We start from the raw sequence: 15,125 nt of genomic DNA, 5'->3' as shown, positions 1-15,125 counted from the left end.
GTATGCTGGCAGCCATGTTGTGACCACGGGGCAAGTTAGGCTGAGGAAAAAGCCAGCACATAAAGGAGGAAGGCAGCCAGATGAATCAGAGAAATGGAGCTGGAGCTCTGATTGTCTTGTGTCTAGAGGTCGGTGCTTTGCGATGACCTAGAGGGGTGGGATAGGGAGGATGGGAGGGAGGCTCAAGAGGGAGGGGATATGAGGACACGTGTATGCATATGGCTGATTCACTTTGTTGTGCAACAGAAACTAACACGGTATTGTGAAGCAATTATACTCCAATAAAAATTAAAAAAAAGTATTTAGACATTTTAAAAAAATAAAAAAATAAAAATAAAATAAGCTACAAGGATATATTGTACAACATGAGGAATACAGCTAATATTTTATAATAACTATAAATGGAGTATATATAACCTTTAAAAATTGTGAATGACAATACTGTACACCTATAACATATAATATTGCACAGCAACTATTCTTTAAAAAAGTAAAATTATGAGAAATGAAAAACAGATTTATTTTATACAGGCCTATCTCATTTTATTGTGCTTTGCAAATATTGTGTTGTTTTAAAAATTGAAGGTCTGTGGCAACCCTGTATTTAGCAAGTCTATTGGTTCCATTTTTTCAATAGAATTTGTTCACTTCGTGTCTATGTCACAGTTTGGTGATTCTTGCAATATTTCAAACTTTTTCATTATTAATATTTGTTATGGTGATCTGTGGTCCCCGATCTTTGATATTACTAATGTATTTGTTTTAGGGTGCCATGAAGTGCACACATATAAGACGGTGAACTTGATAAATGTCGTGTGTGTTCTGACTGCTCCACCGACCAGCTGTAACCCCATCTCTCTCCTTCTCCTTGGGCCTTCCTAGTCTCTGAGGCACAACAATATTGAAATTAGGCCAATCAGTAACCCTACAATGACCAAGTGCTCAAATGAAAGGAAGATTTGCACACTTCTCACTTTAAATTAAAAGCCAGGAATGGTTAAGCTTAGCGAGGAAGGCATGTGGAAAGGACAAGCCAAAAGCTAGGCCTCTTGCTCCAGTCAGCCAAAAGTTGTGAATGCAAAGAAAAAGTTCTTGAAGGAAACTGAAGGTGCTATTCCAGTGAACACATGAATGATAAGAAAGCAAAACAGTATGGAGAAAGTCTTAGGGGGCTAGATAGAAAATCAAACCAGCCACAACATTCCCTTAAGCCAGAGCCTAATCCAGAGCAAGGTCCTAACTCTCTTCAATTCTATGAAGGCTGAGAGAGGTTAGGAAGCTGCAGAAGAAAAGTCTGAAGCTAGCAGAGGTTGGTTCATGAGATTTAAGGGAAGAAGTACTGTCTCTGTAACATCAAAGTGCAAAGTGAAGCAGCAAGTGCTGATATAGAAGCTGCAGCAAGTTACTTAGAAGATCCAGCTAAGATAATGAATAAAGGCGGCTACACTAAACAACAGATTTTCAATGTAGATGAAACAGCCTTCTATTGGAAGAAGATGCCACCTAGGACTTTCATAGCTAGAGGGAAATCATGCCTGTCTTCAAAGCCTCAAAGAACAGGCTGACTCTCTTGTTAGGTGCTAATGCAGCTGGTGACCCGAAGGTGAAGCCAATGTTCATTTACCATTCTGAAGATCCTATGGCCCTTAAGAATTATGCTATATCTACTCTGCCTGTGCTTTATAAAGGGAAAAACAAAGCCTGGATGACAGCATATCTGTTTACTACATGGTTTACTGAATATTATAAGCCCACTCTTGAGACCTACTGCTCAGAAAAAAAGATTCCTTTCAAAATATTACTGTTCACTGACAATGCACCCGGTCACCCAAGAGCTCTAATGAAGATGTACAATGAGATTCATGTTTTGTTCATGCCTGCTAACAAAACCTCCATTCCACAGCCCATGGATCAAGGAGTAATTTCAACTTTCAAGTCTTATTATTTAAGAAATACATTTCATAAGGCTACAGCTGCCATAGCTAGTAATTTCTCTGATGGATCTGGGCAAAGCCAATTGAAAATCTTCTGGAAAGGATTTACCATTCCAGATGCCATTAAGAACATTTGTGGGGCTTCCCTGGTGGCGCAGTGGTTGAGAGTCCGCCTGCCGATGCAGGGGATGCGGGTTCGTGCCCCAGTCTGGGAGGGTCCCACGTGCCGCAGAGCGGCTGGGCCCGTGAGCTGTGGCCGCTGGGCCTGCGCTCTGCAACGGGAGAGGCCACAACAGTGAGAGGTCCAAGTACCGCAAAAAAAAAACCAAAAACATTTGTGATTCATGGGAAGAGGTCAAAATGTCAACATGAACAGGAGTATGGAATAGGTTAGTTCCAACCCTCATGGATGACTTTGAGGGGTTCAAGACTTCAGTGAAGGAAGTAACTTCAGGTGTGGTGGAAATAGCATGAGAACTAGAATTAGAAGTGGAGCCTGAAGATGTGACTGAATTGCTGCCATCTCATGATAAAACTTGAATGGATGAGGAGTTGCTTCTTATGAATGAGCAAAGAAAGTGGTTTCTTGAGATAGAATCTACTCCTGGTGAGGCTGCTGTGAAGATTGTTGAAATGACAACAAAGGATTACATAATTACAAAAATCCTGTTGATCAAACAGCGGCAGGGTTTGAGAGGATTGATTCCCATTTCAAGAGAAGTTCTACTGTGGGTAGAATGCTATCAAACATCAACGCATGCTACAGAGAAGTTGTTCGTGAAAGGAAGAGTCAGTCAATGCGGCAAACTTCACTGCTGTCTTATTTTAAGAAATTACCACAGTCACCCAACCTTCAGCAACCACCCGCTGATCAGTCAGCAGCCATCAACATCATGGCGAGACCCTCCCCCAGCAAAAAGATTATGACTCACTGAAGGCTCAGATGGTGGTTAGCATTTTTCAGCAATAAAGTTCTTTTAAATTAAGATATGTACACACTTAACAGTCTGTACTATAGACTAAACATAACTCTTATATGCACTGGGAAAGCAAAAACTTCATGTGACTCACTCTGTTGCAATATGTGCTTTATTTCAAAGGTCTGAAACTGAACCCGCAAAAACTCCAAGATATGCCTGTATTCAGAATAAATATTATTGTCTTCAAACAGAATTGAAAACTAAGCATTTGGTATAAAATTAAACTTGACTTCTCTTTAGAATAGCTCAAATGCTACTTCAAACAGTATAGTTATACATGTGAATAAACTTAACCTAAAGACTTAAAATCAACTGTAAATCATTATATCCTTCTAATAACTGTGTTATATGATTTTGAGGCAGAACACTTTATAATGACAAGTGTTTTTCATAGTTGACTCTAGTAGTTATAATTCTGATAACGTTTAAAAAATTGATCCAAACACAGACTACTTAAAATTGGTATACATACTTGAATCTAGGTTGGATTCTAAAGTGAGAATGCGTTGTTGTGTTTCCATGTTAAAGATGCTTGTGTATCCTTTGCTGAATGATGCTACCATATGGCTCGGGTCACTGCTCACTAGATCCACAGAGGCAGGGATTCCCAATTCTAAGAGTCAGAACATATTCGAAGAGAATGGCAGTTAGAGGGTCTACTTCACAATGTGCTTAGAATATAGCAAAACAAACGGTGGTATAAGAAGTAAATAAGGCTCAACATTAGAATAAGAATTAGCTCATAGTCATTCAGTGCAGATTGTTTCTTTCATTACTCTTAGTCCTAGTCTATTTTATCATCCTTACTTGTTTACCACATCTTCTACCACTCACAGCTACTGTATTCATTGAATCCAAGCCTTTATTTAGAAATAAATGGAAAACATATGGACTACAAGTTTTTCTGCTTCCACCTCAAATCAACCTGGGGTTTAGAGGGGCATCACAAGAATTCTTCATTTTAAAAGCCCATCTCTCAATAGGAATTCTAACTCTCTAAAAGTATGGAATTTAAGAAGTAAAAACTCAAATAGTTATTTATTGGTAGAGTTATGCAAATATCAAATGCAGGCAACTCATCAAAACCTAGGCACAAGTTATGGCAGCTCAAGAATAAAGAAGGTATTTTTATTTATCATCTAGAATAGGGTAAAGCTTGGAACTTATTTATAAACATAAAAAAATATAATTCTATGTATATGTGAATATAATCTGATTTTTAAAATCTGGTTCAAAATCTAAATAAGCTAACAGTTCACAAATGTGTATCTTCCAGAAGGTACATTAATGGCCAATGAGCACACAAAAAAGGTGCTCAGAATAATTAGCCACCAAGGAAATACAAATTAAAATCACAATGAAATACTGCTACACACCCACCAAAATGGCTAAAATTAAATATATCCTCAACACCAAATGTTTGTAATTAGGATGTAGAGCAACTGGAATTCTCACACGGTGCAGTCAGTGGTGTAACATGGAACAACTACTTTCAAAGAAAGTCTGGCAATTTCACATAAAGTTAAAACACACAATTCTAATTCTAAAGCCCAGAAATTCTATTTCCAGGTCTTTACCTGCCTGTGATTAAAAAAAAAAAAAAAAATTCACAGCAGCTTTGTTCATAATAGGAAAAAATGGAAACAACCCAAATGTTCATGAAGAGTTAAATGATAAACACAGTGGTTTAAGGAAATACTTACTACTAAACAATAAAAATAAATTATTAATGCTTATTACCACATGGATGAATCACAAGAACACGTGAGAGTAAACGTCAGATACAAAAAGAGTGCACATTGTATGATTTCATTTATGTGAAGTTTTAGAATAGACAAAACTAATTTATAATGAAAGAAATCACAACAGTGGGTACCGCTGGTTAGGAATGGGAAAGGTGGATGACTGGGAAGAACACAAAGAAACTTTAGGGGCAGTGAAGGAAATGTTCTATCTTGATAGGTGCAAGAGTTTTATGTATTTGTCAAACTCATGAAAATGTACCCTTGATATTTGTTTTTTACTGTACAGAAATCATATCTCAATTTTTAAAAATTAAAAAAAGGCATGCTATTTCACCAAATAGTATGCTTTTTAAACTTATACATACTAAGTTGGAAATTCAAGCAAATATATTTTTACTGCTTAAAAACAACCTTCAAATTAAATTTAAACAGTCAGAGTTTGTAGAATCATTTATTTATTTGTTCTTTTTAGAATAATTTTATAAAACACTGAGTAAAATAACGGAAAAAAAGTATGTACCTTGATTATCATTAAATACACTCAGGGCTGGAGCAGCCTCGGTTGTATTCCATAAACGGAGAGTGCCATCTGCTGAACAGGACAACAAACGTTGGTGCGCTGCGCTGTAAGCCAAACCCCAGACTGCATCGGTATGGCCTAGAAGAGGGCCTCTTAAAACAGAAGGATCTGTAAGAACAGCAAGAATGCAGGGAAAAAAGCACAAATCATAAAGGTACTTAGATTCCAAAGGAAAGTAAAATATACAAAACAAAAAGTATAAAATACACCTCCTAGTTTCTATTTTTCTTCTGAAATGTGGCAAAAACAGGCTTGGAAACATGCAAATGTAGGGTTTGAAATGTCTAAATTAAAATTTTAAAGTACATATATTTCTCCTTAAAAAAATTACATATTTCCTTCTCCCTCCCTTTTTTCTTTCCATTTGTCTTGATTTTTTTTAAAAAAGCATGTTAACATAAACCATTTGAATTTAATCTACTTTCAGAGAAACCACAACTCACATTCCCTGAGGAAGTGAACGGAGACCCTTTCCCTCCTCTGATGTCCTTCAGCACTTTGGATACACTCTTTAGGCCATTTGTGCTATGAATGGCAGTCATTCTTGGGAGCAACAGGCCTCTGTCATCATTAATGGACATGAACTGAGACCTACAGGAATCCCCAAATGCTCAAACAGCAAGATGTGACACATGAATGATTTGCATGTGGGGGGCGGGCAAGGAGAAGGCAGGGGAGGGGGTTTGCTTAGCACTGTTTCCTGATAAAAGCCAACTTGGAAATTTTACTTGTTAACCCTCACAATGAGTCTATGAAGTGGTACTTTCAAGATGGCTCACAGATGTTAGATTTAAAATGTCAATGGTGTTATCTGACCTATATCCTCTCTTAGTCATATCATAAAATATTTATTGAAGATAAACTATGTATTAGGCACTATGCTAGATGCAGGGGCCATGCAGATGATTAAGACACAGTACCATCCTTGTCTTCAAAAGACAATGTGGTAAGTACAATAATAGTGACAGATACCAGTTACCACGGAGAGTGACTGGGATGAATGAAAGCTTCTTGGAGAGGATGACACCTAGAGTACAGATGTTGGCCAGTCAAAGGACAGAGGGAAGGCATTCCTGGCAAAGGAGGCAGCTCCTACAAAATCACAGAAGGAAAAATAGCATGCTATGTGGGGAAATTTATAAGAAGTCAGTATTACTGGACTGTGAAATTTGAGGCAAGAAGCAGAAGAGATGAGAGTGGCTAGTTTATGGTGGGATTTCTATGACGTATTAAAGAAATTATCCTAAAAGCAATAGGGAACCACTGAAGGGTTTCCCAGGAGAAGCAGGGTGAAGTAAGTATTTAATAAGGTAACTTTGATTATAGTGTAGAAGACAGATTGGAAAGAATCAAGATGAAGGCAAGGGGACTGTTTCAGAAGACTGGGAGAGTGAAGGTGAAGACCCAGACGAGGACAGTGATAAACGGGGCAGAGCAGGAGTAAATTCAAGAAATATTCAGGGGGAGGTAATTAATAAGGTATAGATAGTAAAACGGTACAAGGAATCAAGGATAACTCTTAGGTTTCTAGTTTGGATAATTCTGGTAGTGCCACCAACTGATAAGAATACATGGAAAGGGAATTCCCTGGCAGTCCAGTGGTTAGGACTTGGCATTCTCACTTCGATCCCTGGTTGGGGAACTAAGATCCCGCAAGCCACGCGATGCCACCCCTGCCCTCCCCCCCCAAAAAATATATATACATGGAAGAAGAAACAGTGCTTGTAGGGATTTATGTACAATGAGACAGCCACTTTGAGATGTTCTGTAGGTAGTCTGAAGCCTAAAGAAGAGATTTATGAGTCAATAGCATATAAAACCACAAAGTGGATTCAATCTACCAAAGAAGATGTGTGCAATACAAAGAATGAGTTAGGGTCTGGTCTTGATAAATGTTAATATTTAAGGTGAGAAAAATAAGGAGTTTATGATGGACAGGGAATAGAAACTGTCATAGAGTTAAGTGTCAAAAAAGCCAATGCTGAACAGATTTCAACAAGGACGGAGTGGTCCACAGTTTCAGATAGCCAGTATATCCAGTAAAATAAGGACTGTAAAATACCCCTTGGATCAGCCAAATTAGGTAGATACTGATATCTTGTTATATTTAAGTGGAACAGCCAGAAGATAGAATGCAGAGGGATCATGCACAGGGAAAGGACATGGAATTAGTAACTAGTAATTGTGATTCCTAGACGATATAACCAAAGAGACACAGGAATGAAAGAAATGAAGGAAAGAGAGACTAAACAAAAGCCAGAGAGGGAAATGGAGTCAGAAAAGGCTTCTCCTTGCCCAGGATGGGAGATACTTGAATTTACTTACATGCTGAGGGGATGGAAAGAGAACAAAGAGAGTAAAGCTTCAGATAAGGGCAAGAGAGAGCAAAAGAGAAAGAGTCAGCCAGAAACAGAGAAGAAGAATGATATTAGAGTGAAGTCTCAAAGGAAACAAGAGAATGAGGTCAAGAGCAAAGGGGAAGGGCTGGCTTGGGACAGAATGAGGTCAACCGATATCTGGTACAGAGATAAAGTAAGTAAGGAAAAGCATGAAACAGATAAATCTGTAAGAGAATTGTGGAGGGAGAGGGGGTGTTAACCTTCACAAAATATATGTTAAATGCTTATTAAATAAATGTGAGAAGAAACTTTTAGTTACTGAATTTCTTATCTTTACTTAGGTTTATTAGTAAAATTAATTAAATGATAACAAAAATAAAATATGGTTTTATGACATATTTGACACTTCATGCCATTCTAGAATTTAAGGAGAATTTTAAGAGGAAACCAAAATAGTTCCTAAACAGTTTTTGCAAGGGAATTTACGATAATATCTAGTGACAGATTATAATACAGTTTTTTGTTTCATGGTGCTGTTCCCAAATCTAAAGGGCACTTCTTAATTTTTTAAAGGCTTTTAAATATTTTGGTGCCATACACTTTAAAAATCATTAGCCTCTATACCCTCCAATAATTGATCAAGAAGACGATGCCATCATTCATTTTCCTTCAAAGTTATTTGTCAAGAATAGTGACAAAATATGATTACAGATTAGTAATAATGTATCAAGTACTGTACAGATGCCTACAATGAAGAAAACAATTGTCAATCAAGCCAGCATTTCCAATCAGTAAGACTTCTGGGGGTGGGAACTGTTTTCTTGGGAAAAATACATTATTTTGTCTTTTCTTTTAGCATTATGTATAGCAAATTGATTCCCAAATACAGGAGTCCTTTTTAACAAAATAAATACATGGTTCCCTTTTACCAATTTATTTTCAAAAACATCTCATTTTATCCTTACATATGCTATGTAAAATGCATAAAAAGAAAATATTCTTTCATATCTTTGGAGAATCACATACCGTAAGAGTCATAGGGATCGATGTTGGGGTTGGTGGTGTTCCAGCCCTGGATCAGTCCGTCAGTCCCGCCACTATAGCACTGCTCACCATTGCTGCTCATCACCACACAAAGCACTGGACCTCTGGGAAGGAAAATCAATTTCTATTCTCAAAAATCTATCTGATAATAGGACTTGTTAAAAACAAGAATGCTTAATTATTCAAAAGGCTTTCTCTTTTTCTGCTTTGGATAACAAATAAAAAACTATCAAAGCATTATTCATTTTTCTTCCTCTGCTAAACCAGTGGTTGGTAAACTATGGCCTATGGACCAAATCCAACCAGAGGACTGCTTTCGTACAGTCCTCAAGCATTTATGGTTTTTACATTTTTTAAAGGGTTGTAATACAAAACCAAACTAAAATCAAGAATGTACAACATTAAATATGCAGCCAGCAAAGCCTAAAAACATTTACTAATTGGCCCTTTATTTATAAAAAGTATGCCAACCTCTGTGCTAAATCAAGTGAACAGGTACATTCCTTAAACTTAAATGGAAACAGGAAAAGCGTGCAACATGTGATCACAATAAAAAAAGTCTCAGATCTATTTTTAAGGAAAAAAGATCAGGATTTCTCATGGTTAATCTTAATTGCCTCAACTTCATTTTAAGAGAGATATATACATCATCTACACGTCATGCAAATAAAATCTAATTTCAGCAAGGACCCCAATTTGGTAGTGATAAACTTGTCTCTAGCATTATATTATCTGCCAGTTTCTTTTACATTTACAAAAAACACTACAAAATACAAAAAAATACATAACACAAATACATACGTGAAAGAAAAGAAAATATGCTACTTAGGCTGATTTACAATGACGTTGATTTAACACAAAGAAAAAGCACATACTTACTTATGAGCTCTGAATGTATAGATAGGCTCCACATCAAGAGAAGTGCTCCTAAATCAGAGAGAGGAGGACTTTTACCACTGTAAGTTTTCAGTAGTAAACAGTATGACAATGTATGTCATAAAATTGCCCCTAGAAATACCAACACTATGATAATATACCATTCTCAACCCCAGTACACAAGAAAGCTTACTTAACACGGATCACATATATTTGTGACTTCAAGAAACAAAATTCTTGTTTAGTAACAATACCTTGTTACAGCACTTTTAGCATTGTCCTAATCTATTTGACTAAAGGAAGAGAGAGCCTCACTCGGGGAAAAAACATGGGCTTTGAAGAGATAAACTTCTGGATTCAATTTCCAATTCTGTCACTAACTGGCTAACTTTAGGCAAATTATTTAATCTTCTGGAACTCCAGATTCCTCTATGTTTAAAATAAAACAGAAAAATAGGGATAACACCAAATATTCACAGGATTAAATGAGATTCTACATGGTAAAAGAGCCTAGGACAGAACCATACACATAGCAGAATTTCAATCAAAAGTACTTTAATTTCCTTGCATTTGCATAAAGGTTAACATTCCTGTCCTTAATACCTGCAGAAACTGTCCAAATCATCAGATTATTCATTACTCGGAACACTGAGTATATGGGTACTCTACAGGGCCTAATACTGGCCATGACTGATAATGGAAACTCGATTTAAAATCGGATTGCATTGTAGTTTTTTTTAAAGGCATATGATATCTCTCCTCATTACCAAAGTTTTAAGTTCAAAGGTAAACAGGCTACTGTTACTTGCAATGTGAAGATGTTGATACTAAGCTATCACCAGCAAAAAATTTATTTCAATATTTTTCTAAATTTTAGTCAAGAATATATGATGAGACATTCACATTCTCTGGTCCAGTATGATGTCCACTGTGACTAAAGAACTTGAAAGACAAAAGGCACAATTTATAACCAAGAAATACTTCTTCTCTGCTGAATACACCTAATCTACATGAGGATTCACTTGGCTTTAAGCAAGATCTGGTTGAGCTATCTGATGAATCAAGTATTTTATCTAGTTTATGTATGACTCACAGCAGGAATGTCATTGATCTCTTTTTTTGTTTTGTTTTGCGTTACGCAGGCCTCTCACTGTTGTGGCCTCTCCCGTTGCGGATCACAGGCTCCGGACACGCAGGCTCAGCGGCCATGGCTCACAGGCCTAGCTGCTCAGCGGCATGTGGGATCTTCCCGGACCGGGACACGAACCGGTGTCCCCTGCATCAGCAGGCAGACTCTCAACCACTGCGCCACCAGAGAAGCCCTGATCTCTTTTAAACTGGGCAATAGATATTCTCTACCAGTAGTAAAACTTCCAAAATCTCCTCCATTTGATGTTCATTTCTACTCTTTAATAAAAGAGGTGTCCAACACTGTAGAGGGGCCCTTGCTGGCAGATGCTGGGTTCTGGACCATGTGACCCAAGGAAGAAAAGAGAGGAGTTCCAATAAGGACCCCACCAAGTGGGATCAGGACTAGCGTGGTGACTGATAAAAGGGATTTATACCAACTCATGTCTGTCCATGCTTAGAGAGGAACCAAGAGGCCAAGGCAAGTATTAGAGGTTAAGTGAGAGCAACAACAGTGTCTTTCAGTCTAGACATTTTGGTCAAGGTCAAAAGAAAAGACCAAAGAGAGGTCTCTCACCTCTCCCTGTCCCCCCATCCCCCATCAGCCTTCCCTCCCTCCCACTCCATAAGTCCAAACCTAGTAAACAACAGGACAAGCTTGGGGTGCGGGTTTGATGATTTTAAACATGCACATACCTGTTTACAACACCAGCAGAAACCTTCAGTGCAGATAAAGAGCTCCCCAAATGTGATAGTTATTTAAAACACTGTATAAAGATTACAATCAGCATTCACAAACCATCAGATAATACTGTTTCTCCCTAAGGGTCAGTTTTCCAACCTAAATTAGCTTGTGAGTATGAAGCGAAAAACACCCTAAATTATGTGACATGGTAAAGAAGAAAGAATTAGAAGAGAGAATTGGGGAACTTAACAGCAAATAATAAAGTAAGCATTTCTCTTCTGAAAAACTATTAATTAAAATATTTAAATACAGTTAAAGGAGAATATTCTCACTTTTTGGCTGGGGCTGTTTTCTGCAAATTCCACATTTTTAATGTGTGATCCTCTGATGCTGTTATCAAAACAGGCTCAATGGGGTGGAAAGCAAGGGCTCTAATGCCATCAAAGTGACTTCTTAATGTAAACTTAGGGTTCCATGTCTTCCTCAACGCATCTTTATTGTTTGTTATCTATTAAAGAAACAAAAGAAAAATACCAATACATTTAGTTCAGGATAGGAAAAAAACTATATTTCAACATTAATTCTTACTGATTTGTCATCAAACCATCACATTTTGCAACTTTCAAAACAATATAATTTTTAAACATAAATAACCAAACCAATAGGCAAAATTAGCAATATGTTAACAATGGTTTTCTCTGAAGAAATATGAATGCTGTAATAAGAAAACAGGCAACATAATTCAGTACAGAAAGAGGATCAAATAACTTAATAACATAAAATAGATCTTCACTAAGATGATTTTTTAAAAAGACAAGAAATTTCAACCTAAATTATAGAATAGAAACTAATTTTGGGTAAGAGTTGAAAAACTAAGTTATCTTTAAACCTGTTAACATTACAGAATATGATACTTCTGAAATTTTCAATGCTTTCTGACAAGAGCTAAATTTTCTTCAAATTGGTAACAAAGTTTATAAACCAGAAACATAAAATGTTAAAACTGGAAGAGACAATCAGATATTACAAAAAATGATTCCACTGGTAAAATAAATATATTATTATGTTCCTTTTCGCCACAGAATCTTCATCTCAACAACTGAAAAAAATGCACTGTTTTTTCATTCCAAGTAATAGAAAGCCAAAGAGGTTAGTATTTGACTTTACACAAGCACCATGTATGAACTCTTCACACTCCAAGGCTAACAATCATGCTAGGTTTAAGCAACAGTGGGGAAAGTATTGGTAACACACTGGAGAAATGTTAACCATACTTACAATGACAAAAATCATCAATGATACTAACAATAGCTGCTATTTTGAGCCTTGTTCATTATTTTGCACATTATTCCAAAAGGCTTAACATGCATTAACTCAGTTAATCCTCACAACTCTATGAAGTAGGAATTAACATTATCCCCACTTTACAGACTAGGCATGTTAGGGAAAGAGAAGTTAAGTGACTTGCCGTCTAGTAAATGGAGGAGTCAGGATTCAAAATCAATCAGTCTGGCTTCAGAGGCTATGTATTAATATAAACTATACTTCAGAGCCCAGAAATTTAGAAATCTGCAGAAAAATCTGGACAGGACATGTCACAACTGGGGCAATAAGTGAAGACAAAACACACTATGCAAGGAACTACTCTAAGTGGGGCTGGTTATCTTTGGGGCAAGCGGGGTTGTGGGGGGAGGTGAAGAAGACAAGGGCAACTGAACTCCTGCCCACTCTTATTAAAGAGCTAAAAGGTTTCCATATGTAAGAGCACTTAGATTCCTTCCGAGCATCTTAATGTGGCAGGCAGCCACTAACATAGTTCCAGATCAGCCCACTTATTTTTACCTTTGGGTAGTCGCCTTCCACATTATAGGGCTGCTCTGTATGACTAACAGCATACAGTAGAAGCTGGAACAAATTACTTCCAAAATTAGGTTATAAAACCTTCCATCTTGAGTGTTCCTGCTCTCTACCTTTTCAGGTGCGCTCACACTGGGAGAAGTCAGCTGCTCTGCTGAGGAGCCCACAGAGAGGCTCACGTGGTGAGTAACTAGTCTCCAGCCAACAGCCAGCAAGAAACCAAGGCCTTCTAACAACTACGTGAGTGAGCCTGGAAGTAGATTTTTCCCAAGTCAGGTGTGTGTAAGACTGCAGCCCTTGCCAACGTCTCGAGTACAGCTACATGAACAACCAGAACTACACATCTAAGCTGCCCCCAGACTGCTGACCCACAGAAACTATAAATGTTTATTGTTTTAAGCTGTTAAGCATGGTGCAAGTTGTTACATAGCAACAGACTGCTAATATGCTTAGTAAAACTAGGAACTACTTTTAGAAACAAACACTAAGTTTTCTAACAATTAAGAGCTCTGAAAAAAGAATGAGCTTTCTCTAGAGAGAGGACTGAGTTCTATCATGTATTAGACAGAGGCCTCAGGAAGTGAGCCTGATCTCTGGAGCTGTTTTCCCCAGAGGGTGTTTACTGATTCCAGAGGAGGTGGCTGAGAGGCTGAGCTGGTGCTTCTGACAGCTTTGCAACGCAGGGGGATATAAACTGGTGTCCAGGGCCTGCCAAGACAGTAGGGCTTAGCAGACCACCTTGCTTTAGGTTTTAATTTCAAGGGCCTGTATCCTACATATAAGAGTGAACTGGAAGAACACCAGCCCTTACAAAGACCATAGATCAGCTTTAGATCATCTCAAAAATTGAAAATGAAGTCAAGTAATCCAGATTTCTAGTGGCTGCAGACATTTGAGAGAAGAAAATTAAAATATACTCTCTGGGGGAAGATAAACTTAGGCCTGAAGTTATTTCTACAGACAATTTTTCAAATACAGTTATTTGGGCATACTAAAAAATAACTCTACCCATATGAGATAACACAGCATAGATGAAAACAAGCAGAAACAACACATAATAGTAACAGAACTACTGAGTCTCTGATTCAAACTTTAAAATAATCATGCTTACTATGTTCAAGAAGATAAAAGACAAGATTGAAAATTTTGGAAGAAATCTGTAAATCATTTTAAAAAAGTAGTTCTACAAGCAAAAAATATAAGACTTCAATAGATGAGTTCAATTGCAGATTACACATAACTGAAGAGAGAATTAGCTAATCAGAAGATGAGTCATTTAAAAAATCTAGACTGAAGTACAGAAAAACAAAAGATGGAAAATATAGAAGGGGATCGGAGAGAGAGAATATAAAAAGGGGATCTAACAATATAACTAGAGTTCTAGAAGGAGGGGAGGAGGGGGAGGAGGGAGAGAGGGAGAGGAGGGAGGGAAGGAGGGAGGGAGGGAGGTAGGGAGAGAGAGAGAGAGGGAGGGAGGGAGGGAGAGAGGGAGAGAGGGAGAGAGGGAGAGAGAGAGGGACGGAGGGACGAGGGACGGAGGGAGGGAGGGAGGGAGGGAGGGAGGGAGGGAGGTGTAAAAGCAGTATCTGAAGAGAAATGGCTGAGAACTTTACAAAACTGTTGGAAACATATTAAGCCAAGAAGCTCTAAGAATTTCAAGGAGGTTAAATAAAAAGAAAATTAAACGTTAGCTGACAATCAAGGCATAGAGAAATACCAGTCACAGAAAAAAATCAGATTACCATTGAATAACCAAAAATAGAAATGACAGTTGACTTTAGCAGAAAACAACAACAAAATATAATGAAACAATATATTTAAAGCACTAAAAAATTTTTTGCCAAGTGAAATTCAAAATCAGAGATGATAGTTAACCTACTCAGGCAAAAAGACAAAGACAATTTAAGAAAATCAGAAACTAAGAGAACTGGGCACCAGTAGATCTTCACTAAAGAGA

The 15,125-nt window shown here is 37.5% G+C and overlaps 1 protein-coding gene across 3 annotated transcripts in view; it reads right to left on the bottom strand.

Moving 5' to 3' along the window:
* The window catches only part of STRN (striatin), a 111,650-nt gene that overhangs the window by 13,827 nt on the left and 82,698 nt on the right, over positions 1 to 15,125 (bottom strand). For 2 of the 3 annotated variants that reach the window (XM_060168510.1, XM_060168511.1), the window contains 5 exons: positions 11,644 to 11,819; positions 9,502 to 9,549; positions 8,605 to 8,726; positions 5,180 to 5,347; positions 3,387 to 3,527 (listed from right to left, as the gene is read on the bottom strand). In XM_060168510.1, the coding sequence (XP_060024493.1) occupies positions 3,387 to 3,527; positions 5,180 to 5,347; positions 8,605 to 8,726; positions 9,502 to 9,549; positions 11,644 to 11,819 (655 nt within the window). The remainder of the gene's footprint in view (positions 1 to 3,386; positions 3,528 to 5,179; positions 5,348 to 8,604; positions 8,727 to 9,501; positions 9,550 to 11,643; positions 11,820 to 15,125) is intronic. The other variant, XM_060168512.1, reaches the window with a different exon arrangement.

This window comes from Lagenorhynchus albirostris, chromosome 13 (genome assembly GCF_949774975.1).
Source record: "Lagenorhynchus albirostris chromosome 13, mLagAlb1.1, whole genome shotgun sequence".
Lineage (NCBI taxonomy): Eukaryota > Metazoa > Chordata > Mammalia > Artiodactyla > Delphinidae > Lagenorhynchus > Lagenorhynchus albirostris.
Note: the sequence above shows the minus strand (reverse complement) of the source record. Positions and strands in the feature narration are given on the sequence as shown.